The sequence below is a fragment of the Apteryx rowi genome, unplaced genomic scaffold, assembly GCF_003343035.1.
Source record: "Apteryx rowi isolate R43461 unplaced genomic scaffold, aptRow1 scaffold_222, whole genome shotgun sequence".
NCBI lineage: Eukaryota > Metazoa > Chordata > Aves > Apterygiformes > Apterygidae > Apteryx > Apteryx rowi.
In genome coordinates, this window is record NW_020448553.1 from 839702 (window position 1) to 860576 (window position 20875).

The 20875-nt window shown below is 35.8% G+C and overlaps 1 protein-coding gene across 8 annotated transcripts in view; it reads right to left on the bottom strand.

Annotated features, from left to right (window-relative positions):
• The window catches only part of MLLT10 (MLLT10, histone lysine methyltransferase DOT1L cofactor), a 134722-nt gene that overhangs the window by 6380 nt on the left and 107467 nt on the right, over nt 1-20875 (bottom strand). For all 8 annotated transcript variants that reach the window (XR_003253362.1, XM_026064952.1, XM_026064951.1 and 5 more), the window contains 6 exons: nt 10282-10399; nt 8878-8950; nt 4159-4313; nt 2050-2238; nt 1531-1619; nt 1043-1404 (listed from right to left, as the gene is read on the bottom strand). Coding sequence is in view for 7 of the 8 variants with exons in the window: in XM_026064952.1 (XP_025920737.1) it covers nt 1043-1404; nt 1531-1619; nt 2050-2238; nt 4159-4313; nt 8878-8950; nt 10282-10399 (986 nt within the window). In the remaining variant the exon portion in view is untranslated. The remainder of the gene's footprint in view (nt 1-1042; nt 1405-1530; nt 1620-2049; nt 2239-4158; nt 4314-8877; nt 8951-10281; nt 10400-20875) is intronic.

The window sequence follows — 20875 nt, forward strand, 5'->3', positions numbered from 1 at the left end:
CAACAATACCGTACAAGAACATTCAGGAGCCGACCAAGGAACAGTGAGGAAAGAAAATGGATGAAGAARCTAGAAAAATAGAGATCCCTTGCATCTTTCCAACCACATACGCCTTTTTTCAGTGGGTAATCTACTGTAATATCCAAAAATACTACTTAAAACAACCCACTCCCTATTTGCCTGTGTTTATTTCTACACAGAACTGCAGATCTCTTTCCTAAGTGGAGGGACAATGTGAGGGGGTGGGGGCATAGGAAGGGGAATAGGAAGAAGAAAATGAGTTCGCCCAGGCTCTTCTCTGCCCCAAAATACTTTCAGACCAAGCAGTCCATTCCCCTTCTCCGAAAGCAGCTGCCTCCTTTTGTTATCTGTTTGCCCTGCAGCTCAAGCAGCAGCAGTTTGTGCTGCTTACTATACCTGTTTAGGGGGAAGGGCTGTTTATTACAAGTACTCATACATGAATCTTTTCACTCATTTAAAAATTCTTAAGGAATGCCACTCTAAACTAATTTTGTTGTCAGATACTGAGAACTGTGAAAACACCATGCAACTGCATTGCTACTCTGGTTAGGTATGCCTACTGCATCTTTAATTACATGAATATACGCTGTTCTCCTCCTCCTCCTCCCCCTCTCCCCTTCATACTGCAACAAATGGTAGCATTTCCAGTGATACTTCAATCCTGGAAGACTAAGCGGCAGGACCGAAAATATTCTTTTCTGAACTGAAAAAAAAACCTAAAGCACATTTACATAATTACATTTGTTTTGGAATGTGACTTGATTTAAAAAACAGGAATAAATGGACACTACCTATGATCCCCTAAAGCTCAACAGAAAACATCTTTACTCTAACTTGACTATGCATGCTTCCATTAAATTCCTTTCTTAGTTTCATTCACAGAACAGGAGCAGAACCTAGTTAGATAATTAGAAGCTAAGGAAAAAAAAACAAACTTTTACATAAAGCAGCTTAAAAATTTTGCTAAACTGAGGAAGAGCAGACAAGAAGTCAAGAAGAACATAAATCAGTAAATTCTTACCTGTTATTTAGTGTAGTCGGCAGCGGATGTGTTGCATTGGGTGGCACAGTTGCATGAGTGAGAGGAGAAGGGTTCTGTGATATTGTTGCTGGGGTCTGAATTACCCCGTTTAAAGCCCCTACAATTCCATTGATTGCCAGCTGGTTAGCTGGCAACGCTCCAATTATTCCACCCACACCAGGCACTGCAGGAATGGTGGAGGTTACAGTCTGCATACCACTAGCTAGTGCCCCCACTGTCACACCATTGACCTGTTGAACTCCTGTGACTCCCGAGCCTTGCTGAGCTGGACTCTGCCCAGCAGGCGGTGGAGTGGAAAGAGCTGATGAACTGCTGGTGCTTTGTCCGCTGGAGGTTATCTCCTAGTGTAAAAAACAAACAACAAAACCCCCTCAGCCGCATAAAATTTCACCTAACAGTAATATGCAAGGACTATGAGGAGTTAGCTCGTAACAAGTTTAAGTTTAGAAGCAACAAATAAGTATTACCTGATTTAATACAGGAAGAGAATTGTCTGGTAAAAAACTGTTTCCCAGATGAGGGCTTTTACTGCTGTTCAAAGAATCAGTGCTAGGTGCTAAAGAAATTAATCAAAAAAATACATGGTTGTTAAATTTCTATAAAGTGTAAAGAGATTCAGAATAATTATTTTAAAATAATGTCAAAGGTAAACATAGAACATGTAAAGCTAGCATAAAGTCAATTTTAAAATCATAGCTGAATAGAACAGTATTAGCTAAATGACTGGTAAATCAATAGATTCAAATAGAGGTGCTCCAGACTGAAGTAAAAAAAGAAACTGCACAAACAAGTAACAGTGGTTCATAAAGTCTTCCGATTTATTTTTAAACATTAGAGATTCTTTTTAAATCCCCATGCCAATCAGTAGTCTATTCTCATCATCCATGTATATGTATCTCCCGTCAACTGCATATATGGATGAAATATCTATTTCACATAAATCATCTTCTAGCTACTTTGACACTTTAATACTTTCCTCTGCTTACCTGCTTGTACTGGAAATGCATGTACTTGATGAGAAGGGCTAGGATTTGAAGTTATTGTTGGAAAGGGAACTGAAAGTTGTGCATTGAGTAGCTGAAGCCGTTCCTTTTTAGCAGTCAGATTCTTTATCTGTTCTTCTAAACGCCTGTTTTCAACCTGAAGTTGGTGTAATGATTTAAGCATCCCTAAAACTAAGAGAAAACAAGCATGTTTTATCTTTTACAGCCACAAAGTTTTTCTTTCAGTTAAAGAATCACACATCATTGCACACTGTTGCTAAAATTTTAAAGAATGAATAACACCTTCAATATAAATATATAAACAAATTAAAATTGGCAAATAATTCAGTTATATTTGAAAATATAAACAAAATTATTAATGAAAAATACACTAGGGAAATCTGACTTTAAACAAAAAAGTTTAAGATCAATTATGTGTAATATGAAAGGCTGAAGCAAGTATGTAGCATGAGATAGTGACTGTCTGATACACCAGCACTCTGGCTTAAAGTCGCATCATTAGGGCTTATGCAAACATCAGTACATGGTAACTTATCCTCAAAACCAAATAGAAAGATTTTCCCAACTGTGTAGTTGGGAAAATCTATTCCAGCTGTGTTATTAAAAATTTAACATACTATCAAAACAGAAAAAATTGAGGAATATGCATTCAACTAACAGTACAGTGAACCAAAAATATTTATGTAAAAATAAACAGAAGTTTGTTAAGAAAAAAAAAAGTTATTCTGTTTTAATTCCCTGTACAATAAATCACAAACTTACAGAAGCAATGAAAATTTTTCATCCACTGTTAAATTATCTTTGAATCACGACACACCTTGTTGGCAGCAGCATCTTCCATTTGCTTTCAGAGGCGATCTACAAATCACCCAGCAGGGAGCACTATGTGAGCACCGCAGTTACCACCCCTTTTTGCAAATAAAGGGCATCTTCTGAACTAACATGATTTCTACCATGCACATTTTCCTCAATTCTGATTTTTGTTTCAGAACTTGGATTCCCCAACTAGTACTAGAGTGTGACTGTAAAGCCACAGGGATAGCCACTTTTTTAAATTCTAAATTGTATTTGTTTAACATGACCTCTGGGCCTACTACAGACATAAGTCTACTGGTATAGGCACATCTGGTCATTTCCCAAGGATTTAGCTTTTATCCCTCCTCTTCAAGAACATACAAAGGAACCCTCAGTGAGCCCAAATGAGATGCAATAAGACTTAGCTAAACCTGTCCTCCAGCTATCATGTTTAAAGGATTATCCCTGCATGAATTTCCTCACAATTAGCATTTTTGTCAGGATACCATTCATAAAAATACCAACTAGATACCACTTTATACTACCAACAAGAATAATGTGTTCAATAAAACAAAACACAAAAACTAACCTGGTATTAAAAGAATACATATTTTAACTTAATCATTTCCAGCGATACTAACATGTTGTTGCATATGGGATCCAAGCGATCTGCTCATCACTTATGCTTTGAGTATACTCCACTCTCAAATCATTTTATTAAACACAACTCGAAAAAATAAATGATTTACCCGATTTGTGACTTTCATGAGAAACAGATCATAATCAAAATACAAAAGTACAGTAGGACACCTGCCAACATTAGCAAGAATGTTGGGTTTGGGGTTTTTTGTTTTTTTTTAAACAACAGAAACGGGCAGTTTAGATTTAAAATGTCAGAAATAAAACAATACTGAAACATTATGGCAATCCATATCACATGATATAAAGCAGAACTGAGGAACTGCGCTAATTACCGGTTTATAAGAGCTGCGGAAGTTTACAGTAGTGAATCTAAGAGTCCAGAATTCATTTCCAAACTCTACAACCAACCAGTTCAATCTACAACTTACTTCCTCCTGCATGACCCAACTTCCCCATCCATAAAAACACAGGTAATGACTGAGAACTCGTGGGATCTACTGAAGCCAAGTGCTGCATTAAGGACTAAGTTATAATTCTACATTACAGTTATATTTCTTTCACAACAGAAAATAAGTCTTCAGAAATTCCTGGACAATCACCGAATTGCAGTTATTCGTAATACGAACAGTAGCCAAACGGAACGTGAGTACTTACTGTCACTAGGGGTGCCTTGCTCCAGTAAAAACTGCTGTCCTTCACTCCACTGCCTCTCCAGAAGCTGTTCTATGCTGGCTGCTACTGGGGGCAAGTTTTCCCCACAACTGTTCCCTGACTGATCGTAGCGAATCTGTAAGCTGCTTACAGGGGATCTGTTGAAAATATTGGAATTTGTATATTTAAAGAAAAGGAAAAAGGAAATGTATTAGCAAAAAGCCGCTGAAGTTTTTCACTTTATATCAGCCCATAGCACCTACATATCTTACACTTCTGAGACGAAGCTAATTCATCTACATCACTAAGAACTCCTGGTTCCAAGGCTTTAATGAAAAATAGCACAACACTTCACAATATGAGAATTTATACTCAGAAAGCCCAAAACCTCTTGAGCATACAGACTAACAAAATACCTGACAAACAGCATTGTATTAAATTATACAATACTATTTCTACAGCAGGAAATAGTACTATATATAGATACAGAGTACCTGTCTTAAAAAGAAATTTCAAACTTCTGGTGAACACTAAGAAAATCTAAATAAATTATTAAAATCTGCACAGTAATGACACTTTCACATAGAAGGGCATATATAATTCCACTGCCTGGTTTGTTCTAAAAATGAAACATGTAAAACCAAATTTCTGACGGACTATGTGAAAACACTATTTCACAAGGAACTCAATGAACATGAAAGCTGTCCTCTGCCCCTCCTGTGCACACTTAATATACTTCCTTTTTTACCCATAATCACACATGGTTCAAAGAATAATCTCTTTGCCACATGTCTTTTCTCATTCAGGATAAAATCAGATATTCAACATAGAGCCACTACGAAAGCTAGGTACTCCTCAGGTTTTAAGATATGGCTTCCTTTTCAGTGGATGAGCAAAATTTAATCCCTGAGCAAATCCAGATGCTCAGTGTATTTCTCTGTCTCAGAATTCTGGTTTCATATATGTCTGGCCACACTCCTTACCCAGAACCAACACCAAATCCCACTAAAAGTTGGCTGATGTCTTTTTATCAACTCCAGTGACCTCAAATTCAGATTCTTATATATTAGTTACTGCTGTAGTAGTAGCTCCCGGCCCTGCCACGGGATCACAACCGCACCACACTTCAAGGAATGCAAACCGACCAAAAAGGCCACCATAGTCCCAAGTATGGGACAACATATAGAGCTCAGGAAATCAGTGCGTTAATTATGATTAGTGTAATAAGCAGCGGTCACAGCACATTAGCTGCCTAACGACTGTCAAACATTTTGCAGGCACCAGAGCAAAGTGATTTTTATAAGAAAGGGGTTTAAGTAGGTGACTTAAGAGCCCTGTAGGTATTTATAAATAATTCCTCTTTTGCACACAGAATGAAAGGAGAAAAACACTTGCTAACAAACAAACAAAAAAAACAGAATACCACACACACCAAAAAAAGAAAAACCAAAAAAAACCAAAAAACCACACTGATGATCAGGGAACCAAGGTGGTGTTTTCCGACAGGAGATGACAGTTCAACAGCCTTTAGCAGTTCAGCACAGACATGTCAAAATGGACTTAAAAGTAGTTGTCTACACATTGTGCTCAAATGGTGAGAAGGAAGATTTTTGCAGAAACATTCTAAACAGATGTACTACACTCCATGAAACAGTACACTAAAATAATAATAAATAAATAAATAAATAAAAACAATGAAACTTCTTTCTCCATATGCTTTTTGAAGGCATAGAATGCTACACTAACAGACTACTCCATCAGCATTATAAAACATCAGCAAAATTCTGGATGGGCCTAGGACTGTTTCCTACCAATTTCACAAAGGTGGAAGCAAAACAATGTGAGATTATATAATCTCTGCAATCCTACACTGGAAATCTGTACAGAAGGTGGAAAGAATCTCGATTTCTCTGTATCTCAGCTTTAGTCAATCTATCCTCTTCCAGTTGAACCACTACTCAAACCATTACACACAATACAGTTTCTGCATGCAAGGGCTGAATCCTTATTCCAAGCAGAATTTTATCGTAGTTTCCCGTAGAATTATAATGTGCTGCATGTGTGACTTTGATGGGCTCACGGTGATTGAAATCCTTTCTTTGTTTCATGTTTCACATTTTGCTTACTTTCACAACTGTTTTGTGTTTAAGTTTGTGGTGTAGTTATTCAAATTCTTATACTCTTAATTATAATTAATAGTACAACCAGAATGCACTTTATATATAGCCATACATACATATTTCAATACAGTATTACATAACACAGTTTTTAATCTAAGGTTAAGCACTGTGTTAAAAAAAAAAAAAAAAAGTGCTACCTTGGGAAAAGGAGCAATTCCTTTGCAGAATGGAAACAACTTGCACAACACCAGTTATATTTATACATATAGGAAATACAAGCATATTTTAAAGATGTTATACTTTTAGATATGAAAGCTTAAAGAAAGAAAAAAATGTTCTGGTTATATAGGGATACAAAGATATAATGCTAGGAATCTGAAATGACCATACAGCTCATGAGTCGCATACRTCATCTCAGCAATCAGCTCTGTCATCAACAACAATCATTTCTGCAAATTCTTTTATTTGAAACAACTATTTGAAATTTGACTCTTTCAGAAAAGTGTGGTTTTTATGGATCTCATAAGGTTCAAAGGGAAGGAAATAGGAAATTGCAAAAAAGTTGAAAAGTTTTCAGATATCAGATTTTTTAAGTTAGCTTTTTATTCATTACATACTACCTTTAAAGTAACCAGAGTTATTTATTTAACTGGGGAAAGTGGGGAGTTACCTACACTTTTTAGAAGCATATGCATGCTGTGTGCAGTAGCAACACATTAGTGGGCATCATATTAAAGGATATATTATTCCTATACATTAAATAGCTAGAAATGCATTGCACAATCTTTCTCACTGTACAGAAATTTGCTGACTACTGAACTTAATTGAATGAATAGGTTTTCTAAATTTTTCCCATGTTGCATATTTCAGGCTAAATTTTTCCATGTTTCATGATCATTTTCTACTGGAACTACAGTAGTGATTTTTTTCTTTTTTCTTTTTTTTTTTTTAAATACCCCAAACCCTCAAGCAAAAGTTATCTGTTCCTTGTGAACTGATAGTGCTTCCATATGTTGAGCAAGATGTGAAATTCTGGGCTGAGATGGCCTTAGTATCATACAGTTCTCCTTTGCCATCCTCATGAAAATCACCTGAAATTTGACTATGTTATAAACACTAGGCAGTACATATATTGAGCATACGCTCAGTAGAAATATCATATTTAAGAAGTTTAGCTTCCCAAATATTCTCTCTGAAGCCAGATCAAGCACAACTACAGCCTACTGCCTCAGATGCACAAAAAACAGGCCCAAGCACATCAACCAAGAAAGCATTAAAACTTGTCATTACAGGTTGTACCACAATACCTACTAGGTAGTAGGACTCTCACACGTATGGAATCAAGGTACTGGCCTTTCCTATTTGTTGAGCACTTCCCTTTGCAAAAATCTCTCAAATTATTTGTGTGTGTGTGTGTGTGTGTGTGTGTGTGTGTGTGTGTGTGCGTGTGTATACACATGTGTGTATATGTATGTATATATACACACACACACTTATATATATTTACTTTAACATACAAATCTTATATATTTATATAAAGAACACTATTTAATCTAATTTGTAAATTCTTTATTTATTATTTTAGAAGTAAAAGGTATTAGAGAACTTAAAAGCCAGTCCATTAATGGGTAATACCACCTAAATATTATAAAGAATATGCTCACCCCAGTCAACAAGAAGTCATTTGATTAATTAAGGAATATAATACAGGATCAACAACACAGGTATATTAAATTACCTAATTTGGAGATATTTACTATAAATTACTATAATAATCTCAGGCTGTAACAATAAAATTCATTGTTACAATGCTGCATCTGCCTAACTGCAGGGGGTTCTTTTCAGCTATCCTAAAATCCTTTTTCAACATAAAATTCCCCCTGGTTAGTGCGCAAGTAATACTAATATAATTCATATGGGATCCAGTATGGAAAATGAAGTCCTTTAAATACAAAGCTTCACTTAAAATATATGAAAAATATTACCAAAATAATTTAAAATGCAATTTTGAAATTTTAACAGCAAACAGTATAAAAACAAAATTATGTGATACAATCCTAGCAGGAGAATTTTTATGTCAAACTTCTTTAGTAGAGGTCAAGTGCATCAGAACAGAAAAGTTCCCCCCCCCCCCCAACAATTGTTGCATATTTGAAGTGGTGGTGAGTGAAGTGGAAGAGAATATTTGTTGCAATATTTTTACTAATATTTATTTTCTCAGAAAGTCTCATTACTGTGATCTTTGTAATCTACGGGATTTTAGACCTTCTGCAAGTATGAAATGAAAGTATGGTTATGGCAACAAATCCATGAAGATTATCAGAATGTGTGGCTAAAATCATAAATAAATCCTTTTAAAGGATGTCTCCATATCTTAAGTAAAGTCCTTTAATTTATAAACCCAATCTCAGTTGATATAAAAATAAGTTTCAGACTATTTTGAGCTATCTGAACATATCAATCCATATATTTTTTCATATATATACATATGAATGAATATATGAATGCTACTTAAACACATAACACATAAGAAAAGATAATGAAGTTTCCAAATCTTAAAACGTTTCCTCCGCCTGCACTCCCCAGTGTAAATAATGCTTACCGTGGTGAGAGACTTCCTCTGGGTGAACCTCCTCTGCCAACAAGGCTGCGGCTATTATCTCCAAGATCTTGATCTGCAGTGTAAATATTTCACAGCTGATAAATCAACTCTTATTAGGTAAGAGTCTTAAAGCTGATGTAGATATTTTAAAAATAGCCTAAATCTTAACTTCTTCAGCATTGAAGACCAAATACGTAACTAGTTTAAGATTGCTGAACTGTAGCGTGTAAGGTGTTGTCCTTACACATTTCTGAGGGTGTACCAGGCCATGGATTATGTTCACTTCTTTCATTCCTTTCAGTCTTACAGCACAGAAGTGTGGTTTGCATTTGCAGTACCCTCCCCTCAGCCACTTTTAATTTCTACGGTGAAAGTAATGAATCACAGCTGTGGACAGCTAATCTGTATGCTTATCACAGCGAATCCTGATGCTTTGTATTTTTTTTTTTAAACACTTTGCATCCCAAAACAACTCATAAAATATATAATGCATTAAACTTGCCACTATCATCTAACAAGCACAGACTATTCTACAGATTTACTGAAAACTTTATGAAAGCATATAATTCACAAATTCCTATTTATAAGCAAAAGTATAGGCGAGACCCTTGCTAAAAGGTAGTAAAACAAACAAAAAAGGCCTCATTAAATATACAGAAACGTTTTGCTTGGAAGGACTCAAAAAGGTTATTTTCCCTATGGCCTCTCAATAAAATAACCCTATCTGCCCCTTTCAAGGTTGCCCTCCCCCTATTCTGCGCCAGGCGACCTCCGACCCCGCGAGGGCACAGACAYGACTGATCCATTCTCGGTAAGCTGCTGAACCCCCTCCCCGCCCCCGCGCGCCTGGCTACCCCGCCGCACGTCAACAAACCCCAGCGGGCCGGGGGGCCGGGGGCCCCGAAACAAAGCACATCCAGCGGCTCCTTCAAACTCCAGCAGCCACCGGATGTTACCGAATGGCTGGGGTAAATATCCGCAAGAGCCTCAAATGCTGCAGAAGTTCTCGAACGGGATCTGCTTCACACAAACTTGTGTGTAATGCAATTTCATGAATTATGCAAATAAAGGCTTAAACTATTGACAGCAAAACCCAGAGCTGTGTTACTCTCGCTGCAAAGAGCCAAGAACTGAGCACATCAATCACGGGAGTCACAGGAGACATTGTTGCATTCCTGCCTGCTGATGGCTCTGCTTAAACATTTACATTTTAGACAGTAAAAAAAAAAAAAAAAAAGCATAGCTGTTCTGTAGGACAACTGAGAATTTACTTCCAACACATAACAACTTTACACAGACATTTAAGAACCAAATGTTGAGCTCAAAAATAAAACTTAACAATCTTTTTAAAAATATGCAAGCCTGGAAAGCAGCACAGGTTTTCAACCCCAATAGCAAGTTTACCTGCTTGACTGGTCTCAGACTGAGCAATAAGTGCTGCCATTGCTGAATTAGGGTTCAGCCTATTGCCGTACATGTGGGACGGAGGCAGACTGAGAGAGGATCCAGGTAGGGTGTTTGCCTGCAAGAAAGCAATTATAACTTGAGTCCTTTTAAAAAATGGGGGGAAATGCTAAACACGTTTTAAGGAAGTCGTCCTAATGCACGATTATTAGTTCTTTAAAAAATTAATGTATTTAAAAGAAAAATTTATTATTTTCCATTTGGGAGTACAGAAATTGAATTGCAATACTTTTTAAATACATCAAGCATTACAGTGTGGTTTACAATTGTTTTTGGTAGATATATTAATAAAAAAACTTGTAATAAAAATTTACTGTAGCAAATCTTAAAAATACCTAAATTGCAGTTTAAAACAACCAACGTGCAGCAGGACACTCTCGCAATCCTGAAGTATGCACTCAATGCTAGGACTTAGTAGCATGGTGACCATGTGGTTATCCTACTAATTATTTAATCTTATTAAACCATTTACAAAATAAGGGCAGGTAGACAACAGATGTCTCACAAATGCTTGGGTTCCTTACATCACAAGCCGGCTGCGGAGGTCAAAAGGTCCAACGTTCAGCTCTACAGTTTAACTACACAGAGCCATATTTCCTTTGCTCTGCTCCGTCATTAGTAAAACCTGCACACTATTTTGTTACTTCCTATTTTGATAGACTTGGAAGCCTGGTGTTTTTTTGTTTTGTTTTGTTTTTATTTTAAAGAACGCAAACAGCCATTACAAGTATGTTTTCTATACAATAGGGGGCTCAACGAATCACAGCTTTGCCCTGACCCCATATAAGGAACTGTATTTTTGGCGGTTGGCCAGCTCTACTTATTGAAGAGCTCCCAAAGTTTGTGTTCATTCATGTTGCTAACCGCAATTCTGAAGGTCTCTGCTGGGACTTGTGCCAAACAAGCGAAAATGAACCCTTAAACAGATGAAGCTAAGGAGGCTGGCCAAAATCTTGCATAATCCAATGCAATAAAAATACCTTCTTCCTTGGCTGCTTATGCTTTTTTCCCTTTCGAAGAAAAGATGCGTTAAATGCTGAGTTTCAGAGAGACGCAATCAAAGAAAAAAGGCATTGCTGCTGGTGAAAAATTTTGCATTTTCTTGCCTGATAACAAAACTGTTTCAGAACAAATAAAAGATTATAATATTGGGGGGGGGGGAACAGATACACAACCTGTGAGATCACAAATTTTTAAATGAATCTTTGAAATAAATGTAAACAACCTTTACAAAAGAAACTTTTTTTTGAAATATGAGAAAAAAAAAGGTGAAGAGTAAGGAACTCAATTTGTGGGACATTTTGACATGTGTAACTGCACACAAGAGACAAGGTAAACATACTGGTTATTACAGCAAAATATTACAGAGTATAAACTATGTCTCTGGAAAGAATCACACACTACCATTAAGTTTTGGCTTTCAGCCAACATATTAAACTTGATGAATGGACTTTTATGAATTCACACAACTGTTTTCAATGATGCTTTATTTACTATATACTGGTGAGAAATTGTGCCTGATACTTAAGTTTTTCTACTGTCACAAAAGTTAGAAAATGCAACAAGAAATTATTTAAAATAATTGGTTTTTTTTTCACTTTTCATTTTAAAGGTATGTGTAAGATCACAAGACATGGAACCACACTTTCACTTCAAATCTGGCTTTTTTTTTTTCTTTGCAGAATTACAATTAGAATTAATCTGAATTAGTCAAGTCTTAAAATAATACAGGCATTTCCACCTACCCGGGTATGCCAACAAGTTCCAGAAATACAGCACATTACTACTGTGACACTTACTGATGAAGGAGGCAATACTGCACAGCTCCTGCTGTTTTCCTCAATAAACACCTATAGCACAATTCCAACTCAACCATTATTGTTCACTAGTAACCTTCAATTGTTTTCCTGTTTTCCTCTCAAAAAAACCAAACCAACAACATAGTTTTTGTCAAATTCTTTCACTGAAAAAACGCTACAAAATGAAAATTACTAGGTACAACCGTTATTTCCTTCCAAATCTGAGAAGACCAGCAACATAAAAATCTATACATTCTTAATGTAAATAAAATGSCTAAGGTTGTGAATTCTGCTAATGTAACTTTAAAAAAATCCTACAAATACTATGTTTTATTTCTATTTAGTTTTAGAATATTTCTACAAAACAGGTTTTTCTTTCTTAATTCTAGCAAGTGTACTGCTCACATTTTATGCAGAAACTGGTGTATTTACTCTCCTTCTCCTGTCTAATTCGCTGCAAGGCTACTTAAAACTGTACCACAACAACTATATGTTAATTCATAATGGCAAGGCATCTAGATTCAGCGTGGAGAATACACGTTTATTTGACTGAAACGTGCACGAATAGCTTTAAGGATTTATTTAAACTAAACGTATCTAAGAATCTTGAAAGGAGTTGCTAAAGCGTGTTGAGTAACCATCACATCACAAAACAAAAAGCAAACATTGTTTAATTCCTTTGTCAAGTGGACTGATAAATCAAAAGCCTTAGCACGATTTAAACAATATCTAAGAACCTGAGCTTTTTCACAAGTGGTGGTTCGCCCTAAACTCAATCCGTTTATACTTTAGAAGACTAGCAAAGGTGTCCTACAACAAGTTGGAACTACAGCAGTTTTCGTGACGTCACATATCCCGTGCAGCTCTCAAAGGGAAAAGTCACATTAATAAAATTGCTCAAGTAGCTGGAGGTAAATTAAAAAATATATATATTTTTTTTTTTAAATGGCAACGTAAACTGACAAAAATAAAGATTTGAGAGGCTTTACGCATGAGACAACTTCATCTGACAGGAAAGTAGAGGAGGTGTAGGAGCACTACATTATTTAAAGGTGAAATAGGAGCTTCATGTTTCACTCACAGTCGAAACAAGCTGTAGCAAGCATTTATTAAAAATGCGCAATCATCTTGTCAATATATATTAAGGTCACAGGACTGAAACATCTTCTGAAATGCAGCACTTTTAAAGCTGTAGTATTCTTTATTTCAACAGATCCTATTTAAACAGTCAACATACAACACGTGATTAAAATGTATGAACTAATGAAGAGACCGCTAAGTATTTATCCTGAAAAGACTGTAAGTTTTCTTGAAAAGCATTTTAGCAGAAAGGTTTAAGCCTATCTAGAGGTATATACTATATTGCTTTCATTTATGGCATGTTCAATAAATCAGTAAAGCAATAAGCAGCAGAGCAGCACAGAATGAAGATACACTGTAATTCAAGGAATACTCGATTGCAGTAAGAATAAGTGACTGATATTTGATGGATGCTTAAAAGCACTTCCTTTACCTCAAAAAAGTGCRTATATTAATATGAAAACTATATATGCAAGTTAACTAAATTTAACCAATATATGAAAATATCCTGTGAAATATTTAAAATACAGCATATTTCTTACATTTTTACATCACGCCAAAATAATATTTGCTCTAACAGTATGAATATGAAGTTTCCTAAATTAACAACTATTAGCATTCATAACTGTATATTAGCTTAATTTTCCAGGGAAAACAGTTCCTTCATTTACAAAGTTAAATGTTCTTTAAAAAACAAATGAAGGGGAGAAAAAGGAGACAATACTTAGCTGTACACTATTATATTAGAAAGGTCTCAAAATTGAAGAACCTTTGGGCATGCCTGTTCCCTGTTCAAGTTTTATGCTATGAAGTATTTTCTGATAACAGGCCCCATTTCTGCCTCAGCTCCACACCAGTAAGGTTTTAATACTCAGCGTGTGATGAGAGATGAAACCAAGTGTGAACAACTTTCAGGTCCCATGAGTAGGCTGACTGTTGAAGCTGTCAGGTTCAATTGCATCATTCCACATTTTTCAATGCCCCAAACTGCTCCCTAATTGTTAGGGGCTTAACATATTCAAACCCATTGTTTAGGCTAATGCTGAAATGCCTACAGTTGAGTTTCCATAAAGCAAGGGGAGGGATTTAATTGTACTTAAACCATTACTGAACTTTCCTCCTTTCATGATAGGACAACAAGGATGGCCTTAACAACCAATTCCAAGACARCTTCTCAATAGTTTATATTCAATCAACATATCTTTTCCCCTTGTGCTTTAAAAATAGTCATTGCTATATTGTAGTTTTATGTTACAATACTTTGATGATGCTTTAAAATTAGTGATAGAYCATTTAACTACTTACTCCAGTCCATACATACTTGTCAAGAAAAATTTTAAAAAGATTTTAAAAATTCTCATTTAAAATAAAAACATATCATTGCTCCTGCATTGTCTATACTCCTTAAATATGATTACCAAACTAATGTGCTTGGGGTCATAATATTTACCAATCACACTAGTTTTCTTCACATGTCTAGCACCAGGCTGCAACAGAAAGCACCAAAGTTCCCTCTGATGCTATTAACACAAACTGAAGAAATCAAGAGCACTACTAACTTCAAGCAAACTACTTCTGAAAAGTATACAGTAAACTACATCTCAAAACAGTACACAAAAGATTTGATGCAGGATTTTTTAGAGAATGAAGTAAATAAAGATCCCAAACAAAACAGAGCTGCAATTGTCTAGCTTCATGAAATAAGGGAGGACATTCAAACACTTGACTTAATATTAGCAGAAGCATACTTCATCCAGAAAACTCTGAAGTCATCTTAAACTGACATATTTTAGTCAATGGCAAGCAATATTCATCTGAAAAATACAGTATTGATAACAACATCAAAAATAAAACCCACATTGTGATTAAATGAGCTTAGACACCCAAAGATATTCATGCGATGTACATAATGTTAACAAAGTCAACTGCTTTTTCCGTAAAGTGAAAAAAGCTGTCTATCAAGTGATAGTTGCAAAAGCAACCTGCCCTGAAGTTTCACCATTTAGCTTAGACAAATGAGGAAAACTGATTTTATCCCTACAAATTCTATAAAGCCAATTGCATTATGGGGAGCAYATTACAGCTGACTCTTCTTGGTATTCAGTGCAGTGGGAAAGAGAATGTGCTGCCGCCTCCTCTTCCCCTTCCAGGCACCTTTGGGATCACCCGTAATTTCATGTAGGGGATGTGGGGGAACCACTGCTGCACACCATCACTTGCCTTCTCGCAGCTCTGTTAGCTGTTCACATGGTATGCAATACATACTGACATAACGAGCAGCCAGGCTGCAGTTACTGTAGCAATACCCTAACTTACAGGAAACCCAAGAGAAATTTGTGCCAAATCATCAGCTTTTCATGCATCACTTGCAGCAATGCAACTCTTGAATATTTTCACCGCAAATACGGAATATGCTTAAAAATAAGCATCTAGACCCTGTTTCGTTAAAAAAAAAAGAAAGAAAGAAAGAATTCAAGCCTCCCTGTGTATTTTCTTGTATGCCAAGAAATACCAATGGAATTGAAGACAACATAAAAAATCCTTAATAAAATCCTGTTTCCACACTTCTGAAAGTCACCACAAATGCAACAGGATAAACACTACTTACATATTTTTAATTGAATCAATACATTTCATATTCATTAGCTGAATACAGTTAACTTTAAAACGATTATACTGACTCCTTAACTAAAAGAGCCTACAGCACTGGAAGTGGAAACTGCCTACGTTGTACTTCGTACAGCTAATCTCACTTCATCTGCTATCATACATCCATCAACAAAATGCATCAACCCCAAACATCCGCTGTAGTCTTTTACTCATTCATTCTCTGAAAGGAATACTAGGACTGAAAAGATACCCCATCCCATACTGCCACCATTACCATCCAAACACTTTGAAGTTCTGAAAGTTTTCTACAGATAATAAAGCTGTAATTTTCTGAAATGAGCTGGACTGTACACAAACAACCCCCCCCCACAAACACCAAACTTAGACAAGTAAATGTTTTCACTAACTGCCTGAAATAAAAGAATTAACTGAAAAGCTTAATTAGGATGCCAGAAAAGTTAAAATGAGATCTTAAAGAGGTTTTGTTATCTCTTAGAAGAGAAAAAAAGCAACTTTTCAATCAAAAAGAGCATTCAATTGACATACAAATTATTGTCATTAAAATCTTTTAGGGAAACTGTATACATGATGTGCATGATCCATAGCATGATTTTACATCATTATATTTGTACTTTTGAATGCTGCTGGCAAAAAATAGTAGCAAAAAAAACTTCAGACTTCTAGCTGTGATGAAGACTCTTGCTTATGAACAAGCAAATAATCAAATACTGTCTTTGAGAATCAATTGTTTTGACTAAAATGCACAAATAAATCCTTCAATTAAATGAAACCATCTACCCTTCAAACAACAGCACTCAAATATTTTCCGAGAGAGGCATGAATGAATGCAACTGGGAAACACAGTGGGAATTGAAAGGCAAAATGAAAAATTAATGGCACGCCTACAGAAACTAATTTATACCTCTGCCCACTGTACAACAAGGGCACATCAAGTCATTAAAAACCACATGGGTATAAAGTCTATCTTCCAATAACGTGAAAAAGCCTCACTGTAGCCCCACAACCTCAACTGTACTGCCAGTTTACTATCCTCTTCCAGATTAACTGAGCTAGATATTCTCTAAAATTTTAACTAATTAAAAACTAATTAGTTATAAATTTGCAAATTACACAGAGAAGATAAATGTGTACAAAAACATACTAGAATGCTACCTCATTAAGAGGGTAACTTCACCATTTTTCATAAGGAGGCTTTACAGAGATAAGATCCTGGGATTCTTCCATCTCCCCCACAAACCTAAGTGAAACTGAGCTATCATTTCAATACAAACCCCTTTTACCTCAGTTTGTTCCTCCAACCTTTCCATCTACCTCTATCTTCATAGCACTTAACCTGCATGTGCTCTACACAGACAATGGAAGCAATATCCAGCCTAAGAATCTCTTTTCCTTGAGAACATCAACCTATGTATCAGGAATCACAATTTCACTTTCATACTGACTAGCAGAAGAAATGATTTGATTAGGAAACAAAACCAGTACACAAATATACTATAATAATCTATTTTCTTAACATGAGTATTCCAAAGAGAGCCAATTCAGTGAGATACACTAATAATATGTCAAATAATGGATTTGAGAGAAAAGTAACTACTTCCCAGATCATCTATAATTTCAAAAATAGCAATGATCACGAATTAGCTCTTTATTCACGACCAGCGATATTTTAAAATTCTAAATAAAAGTTGATACTATTTGCTAACTCAAATGATAAAACAAACATCCATAGTAGCAGAATTACTGCTGTGTGAAAAATGCTTGCAAAAATACTCAACATCGTAAACAAGGCCTATAAGGACACTGCATCAACAATGAACTTTGCAGCTTGTAACAAAGGATACACTATGTAACCTTGAAATCTTTTTCAAGTCAAACCTAAACATTGTTTTATCTAAGTATTTTTGTATTCTTTCCATTGCATACAGACTAGAAAAATTCACATTTTTCACATTCAACACCATTACTATTGTCTCAGGCAGCTAAATTGAAGTAGAGCTACACTCAGTTCAACGAAGAGGTCAATGTGCCTCAGTTGCCTGGAGACTGATGGTTGCTACAGCAGCACCAGATAAGCCAAGCTAAATAAGCTTCAGTYTGAAGGCAGAAAACATTTATTGCTAGACAGAAACATTGATGTAGTTGTCTCAGCATGCAGCACTGTGCAAAATCATGCAACTGCCTTTCAGACTACCTGTATATTGGATAAATATATGTGAAGACAATCTTACTGAAGCAAGAGGAAAATATAAGGAGAGTTTAATTAGGCTAAATAGTAGATTACTTGCAACTATGATTCCTTTGTTCTTCTAGTTGAGTCACATGTTAGAAGGAATTTTCCCTCTGGCTGTAAATTCTTCCTCCTTGCTACTCTCCTCCACCCCCATCCCAAATATCCTCAGTCAGACTGAATGAAAAGAAAATTAGATTTTTTACACGTTTTGCCTAAAAGTAACAAGAAATTAAAACAGCTTTTAAGTGATGAACAAGAAAATTTTGACGGAAAAGCCTCTACTGGTAGAGTTCTTTTTATATTTTTAATTTTGTAAGTCCCTTAGACTTAAGAAGATTTGACACAAATATGGTTTCATGATTTTGGAAGAAAAGTCACTATCTTGTATTTACAGCTTACCGCACAATACAGCCCCCCTCTGTCCACAGCCCACTGAGGTATGCGTTTAGAACTCTTTCTAAATCTGCCAACATTGGTGACTTCCTGTGACGAGTCCCAAAGATGAGCGATACAGCCTATTAAGAATTATTTCTTTTCGTCCTGGATGCGCTGCCTTTCCATTTTATATCTTTTTTTTCCCCTTAAGTCATGAGACAGGGAGAACAGAATAGTTTCAGCACCCAAACAATTAGTGATCTGTGTTRATACTTTGCCTTTGACTCAGTGGCTAGGAGCCTTTTGTGAGAGATCTTCTTATCAGAATTCTTTTGATAGCCACATAAAATATGTTAATTGTTTTTCATGCATCCACTATTTCTATTTAATAAAGAATTCTAGTAGCCTAGTAAGGATATGATTTCTTCTTCCTGGAATTATACTTCTTAAACCATACAAATCTTGATTTCCAGATGTTTTATTATTCTATTTTTAATTACCACTCTTTTTAAAGGTAATGCAAATCATCATTAGAAAGACAAATCCAGAAACACACAACCAAACTGATTAAGATTTTCTAATTTTATGTTGGATCTAAAAACTATATTGCAACTTAAGTTGCACCAGAATTGAGTATAAACTGGATTTAAAACAAACTAGAAGGACTTACAGATTCTAGTCATTATCCATATGACTATGAAATGTATTGTTTATCTGCAGGAAAGATCATTTAACTCTTTTTACATAAAAATAATTACTTTCAACAAAAGAAAAAGATTAGTGTGACCTGATGTCATGATGTTATTCACTGGAGGGAGCTTATTTTGGAGAAATTTAACAATGTATTAACAACACACTGTTACAAACCATGTCAATCCTTTACAAAGCTGACTGCTCTCTAAGGGGAAAAGGTTTTACATGGCATCCACCTGACCACCTGTTGCACAATAGGCAAGCCCTATCAAAGTTACTAGTTTTGCAGATAAGCCAGTGGAAATCTATATAAATTTCACTCAGACTCTGGATTTAAGAAAGGCTATTCTGGCAATATTTCTATATTGAAACAGACTTCAGGAAGCAACCAACCTCAGAGATCAGAAGTGCAAAAACAGCATAAGGGTCTTCCCAAGTTATGTAAATCTTCTTTGATTACATGTGCAATGTAATTTGCCACAATTCAGATGAGCTCCTTTGAATGGCAAGAAAGGAACTGTTTGAATGAGTTTATAAAAATAATTTCAGAGTCCCTAATTATAAGTCTTAAGATATCTGATCCAAAGGTGTCTGCAATGGCATCATATTAAATTCTTAACTCGAGCCATTACATGTGGTTGTGATGCATGCCTTGACAGTGGAGCAGGAAGCCAGTTCAAAGCAGCCATCTAGTGCAAAGGCTACTTGAAGTCTGAGATGATCACATCTGTCACATGATAGTGTCGTAGAACTGAGGGCAATTTGTCTCTTTTGATGTTTTCTTTCTACTCCCAAAGAGTTCATTAAAGCACTAACAACTACTGGAGCTGCCATTTTCTAGATGGTGTAGGTGGTTCCCACAGTGAGTTCATTAAATGAACTTATGCTTTAACCTGCTTGGCTCTAGCAAACTTCAGATGCTTATCTGGGAACTTTCCTTCTTTCCTGATGTCTATTTCAAGCTGAATATTGTACCAAAAAAAAAAAAAACGGGAAACGGAAGTTTCTCTGGGAAACGGAAGTAAGTAGAACGAGGCCGTACTAAATTTGAGAATACGATATCCATAATTTGAGACTACAACTGGAAACTCAGCAGGCAAAAACAGTCAAGCGCATTCATTTTATTGTCCTGTGAAAACACCCAAATTTGCTGTCTGAAGATGCTACAAAAAAATCCTCAACTTTAATTTTCAGTAAAGACTACTTGTTGAAGCTGTACTTTTGAATTCCCTTATGATTTCATCTGCAGACGATGTTCCACACCTGTTTTAGAAGGCATAAACAAGCCTTCTCCTGAAATTGCTCCTACCCTCCCTGTTGGCAGGGATAAGAATTAAGAACAGAGATCACCTTTTCTTGCATTTTCAATGATTTTCCTGTGGCTGACAGAGTAGAAAAGGAAAAGCAGGAAAATGTTGCCTTTTTAGTATGCAGAAAATTAACCAAATTGAACTATGAAAAGCAGAGAAAAATGGAATAGGAAACCAAAAATAGTGTAAACTAGTGACTCAGAGAAAGAGCAGGGGGCTAAGATGCAGAGATCCAAAAATAGGGACTAGAGTAATTCACATGGTAAGAAAATAAAAACCACAGAACGACAGAAGTATCTGAAACCAGTCAGGTGCTCTACATTCAGAATCTGAAAAGATCCCAGGATTCCTGAGCTTTCACATTCCTCAAATGTTAACAAATACCTCCAAATCTATTGAAAAAGTTAAGCCCTAAT